The 4048-nt window shown below is 37.5% G+C and overlaps 1 protein-coding gene across 1 annotated transcript; it reads left to right on the plus strand.

The window, feature by feature from the left end:
- The first annotated feature begins 1680 nt into the window (after positions 1 to 1680).
- urahb (urate (5-hydroxyiso-) hydrolase b) lies at positions 1681 to 3601 on the plus strand. The gene is made up of 4 exons (XM_036576224.1): positions 1681 to 1954; positions 2329 to 2469; positions 3027 to 3162; positions 3276 to 3601. The coding sequence occupies exons 2-4, from the start codon at positions 2336 to 2338 to the stop codon at positions 3363 to 3365; spliced, it is 360 nt and encodes a 119-aa protein (XP_036432117.1). The 5' UTR covers positions 1681 to 1954; positions 2329 to 2335; the 3' UTR covers positions 3366 to 3601.
- Positions 3602 to 4048: the final 447 nt, after the last annotated feature.

Below are 4048 nucleotides of genomic sequence, written 5' to 3' on the forward strand. Positions count from 1 at the left end.
CAAATTTCTACATAATTCCAAAGTTGAGATGTCAACAAAGTCATGCAAAGTGAACTGATGTGAATCAGTTCATTGTAGAGAATCTTACTGATTTAGATTTCTTTACATTGGTGATGCGAACCAGGAGTCACAGTGTTCACAGCACAAATATAGCCAATTTATTTACATCCATAACCAACAGTGATCCTACACATGTCCTCTGAGCTTTTGGTGCTACTTTTCATTACAACACTCTGCAGGAACCTCTCTGCCATGAATGGATATGTTATGCCAAAAGCTTCCCAAAACTATCGTAAAACAATGTCTTAAGCAGCAAGCAGCGTATCCGTAAAGGTTTTTTTTAAATAGTTGTCTATTTTAAAGGCATTTAACTCTTCAGATGTCTTGTTCCTATCACCACCACTGTGAACAAATCTGACTCTGTACTTTCTCTAGAATGGAACGTTTCACATCAAACCACTATGAATGACTTTGGTTATCTATTTAGGATTGAATTAGGCTGAATTTTTTTACATCTGGTGCCATTCCCCTTTAAATCTTGTCACTGCCTTTTAGCTGTTGGTTCTAGCATTTGGAGCTCATGAAGAAATTACACGAGAGAAACCTGCTAAGAGTCCTTCATATAGTGTTTTAAAGTGTGGTGATTCTATGACGTATTGTTATTGTGAAATTCATTGATGTCAGTATTTTCATTGTTGCTTCCATTTTTGTTTTGTTTTTTTCTTTCACTGTGTTTTGTTCGTTTTCTGTGCTTGTATATTTCAAATCTAAATGTAAACTATGATGACAAATAAAAGCACCTTCACTTGGATTACACATGGATCTAGTGTGAGTAGAGTGGGATAACCCTCATCCAACTCTAAGTTTGCAAGTTTAAAAATGTTTTCTGTATAATTTGATTAGTGAGATGTAAACAAAGTCATTCAGAGTGGTTTGAGGTAAAAATGATTCATTATAGAGAAACTTTCCAACTTACATTACTGTACAGTGGTTGTGATAGGAACCAGGGGTTGCAATGTGTACAACACAAAAAATGCTATTTCATTTTTTATTCAAAACCACAAGTGAACCTAAAAGTGTGTTCTGATATTTCGTGTGTGTTGTTAATGATAGTAAGATAGTGGTAAACCTGGAAAAATACCTTTTTTACCCTCCATTTAGCCTCACAATGCCATACATGTACCCCTTTGCCATGAATGGCTTTTAAGATATATTTTAGGCCAAATACTTTCAGTAAGGGAGCTTTTAGAGGCATTGAACTCTAGACACCAGGTTCCTATCACCACCTCTGAGAACAATCCTGAGTCTTTCTCTAGTATGGAGCATTTCACATCAAACCACTCTGAATGACTTTGTTTACATTTTAACCATTTAATTATGCATGTAGTCCAAAACTATGTTTAATCCCTGTCCAGGTTCAGCAGTGTGTTTGTAATACATTACAAAGCATATTGTAACCACAGCGTGTGGCAGTGTACTATGATATACTGTACAATATACAATCATACTACTATATTTTGTTAGTACAATGAAGTTCTAGCACACACGCCACTATGTTCAGAAAGACACAGGGAACAGTTTACGTCAATATCAACACTGCTTGACCCCAGAGTAAGCTCTTGCTGCGCGTTTTTGACCCTTCAACAACGTCACATGGGGTCAAAGTACAACATGCACACTATCTGAGTTGTGCTAAACAGGTTAAACTGTTACCTATGATTTTAAACCAAATCAGAAGTCTCTTTTTTGGTGATAATTTGCAGTGAAATGTGGAACCAACCCTCTTTGTTGTTTAAAGATTAAACCATGGGGTTGATGTTATTGATTAACTCATCATACTGCCATGCTACATCATCAGGCAGGACAGTTCAGTCTGAATCTACCTCATTTCACAGTGAGTGGACAAGCAGGCAACATCAGCTTTGACAACACAGCGTATATCCACACAGAAAAGGTATTATAATTTTCATTTTACTCTTATTCTTGATTCCATTTATATTTTAGTCTACTTATAGGTCAGGTACTGAAGAGAAAAACTGGGTATACTCAGTTGTTGTTTCAGGCTAATACTTTTGTATAGGCTACTCTATTTTTAGAGGTTCAGCACCGTGGACAGTACTGTTAAAAATAAATTACAAAAAACCTTGTAGCTATATGTACATGTTTGATAAGCTACCTCTAACATCTTAAAAATGATGGACAGGGCTCTGAAACTAAAACTGCTGCAGAGCAGATATTAAAGTAAATACAGCTAATAAAACAGTAATTATGTTTACTGTGCTGCCAAGCTTTAATGAATAGTTCTTATCTGAATCTCTCTCTAAACAGATCTGGTATGACGTCTAAGACAGTCAGTCCTCTCACTACCCATGTGCTAAACACTGCAGATGGGGTTCCTGGAGCCCGCATGGCTCTCAGTCTGCACCGCCTGGACCCCCACATGGCCCTCTGGAACCTCTTAACTATAGGGTACATGCCTATCAGTTGTTGTTGTCGTTATGTTGCTACTGCCTTGAGAACCTATTCTTCCATAGTAATTTGTGCATGTCTACCCTGTATGTCCAAAGGTTTGTAAACATCTGTTCATTCTTCATTTCCTCTGAAATCAAGAGAATTAATAGTTTGGTATTAAGGAGTATTAAGGAGTATGTCCCCCTTTGCTGCAGTAACAGCCTCCGCTCTACTGTGAAGGCTTTACTATATGTTGGAACATAGCTGTAAGGATGGGACTGCATTCAGCCAAAAGGGCATTAGTGAGGTCAGGTACTGATGTTGGATCATTAGCTCTGAATCACAAATTCCACTCCAACTCATCCCAAAAATTGTTTTTACCTCTCTATTCCACACTTGGCATTAGGGATGGTGATCTTAGGCTTATGTGTGTCCACTTTACCACAATTGATTTCACTAATTAGAAGAGGTGTCTGGATAGTTTTTGTACATACAGTGTATGTGTGGCCATTGGTTACAATTAAATTAATAAATAAAGTAGTAGAAGCACAGTGTCTTTATGGATTTCCTTCCAGAACCACAGATAAGGATGGCCGCTGTTTGGATCTAATTACCAGAGAAGCTTTCACTGCAGGCATGTACAAAATACGCTTTGAGACCGGCCAGTACTGGGAAAATTTGGGCCAGACCTGTTTTTACCCATATGTTGAGGTGAGTGAAGGATTACTGAAATAGAACAACTGCATGCTACAGCATTGCTATGTCAATACTGTGATATGTTGCTATATTGTGGTGGCCTGCTGAAAATGTTTTTCTTCACTTAGATTGTCTTCACCATAACAGACCAGGATCAGATGTTTCACCTGCCTCTACTCCTCAGCAGATTCTCCTACAGCACCTACAGGGGCAGTTAGTGAAGCACAGGCACCTACACTGGATACAGATGTTCAGCAATAATCTGATCTCCAGTGATGCATTTGTGTTTCAGTTAGAAGGATTTTCCCGATGTCTGTGTTACTGGAAAGACTGATGGATTTGCAACAAATTATTTTTCTTCATGACCCATGTTAGTGATGTGGAAGACTGATTTTTTGAGATTGTTATTTATCCTGAAGTGCTGACAAAAAAAAATAAAATAAGTAAAACAACACTTTTGTGTACTTATATATACACTGACACTCCAACGCTATTCATCTAGCAACTAATTTTATATACATACTGATAAATTTAAATGAATACATTAATAGATTAAGCAAAATAAACAAAAAGTTATGAGCATCCTCTTAAGTGTAAAACATCACTAATTTCTAGGTAGAAGTCAAACAACAGTTCCTAAAATCATTGTCATTTCTAAAGCTAGAAGGGTTATTTAAAGTATTGCATCACAAGTGATACTTAGGGTGTACAGCAGGGGTCATCAAATCTGGTACTGACAGGCTCATTCAGCTCATATGTTCATTTCCAGGTTTAGTGGGGGTGTTTAAGTAGGGAAATTACCAAACTGTGCTAGACACGGGCCCTCCAGGAGAGGAGCTGAACAGCTCTGGTGAAGAGAAAACAGAAGCACATAATATAAAATATTGAGTACCTAATAAGA

The sequence above is a fragment of the Colossoma macropomum genome, unplaced genomic scaffold (genome assembly GCF_904425465.1).
Source record: "Colossoma macropomum unplaced genomic scaffold, Colossoma_macropomum, whole genome shotgun sequence".
Lineage (NCBI taxonomy): Eukaryota > Metazoa > Chordata > Actinopteri > Characiformes > Serrasalmidae > Colossoma > Colossoma macropomum.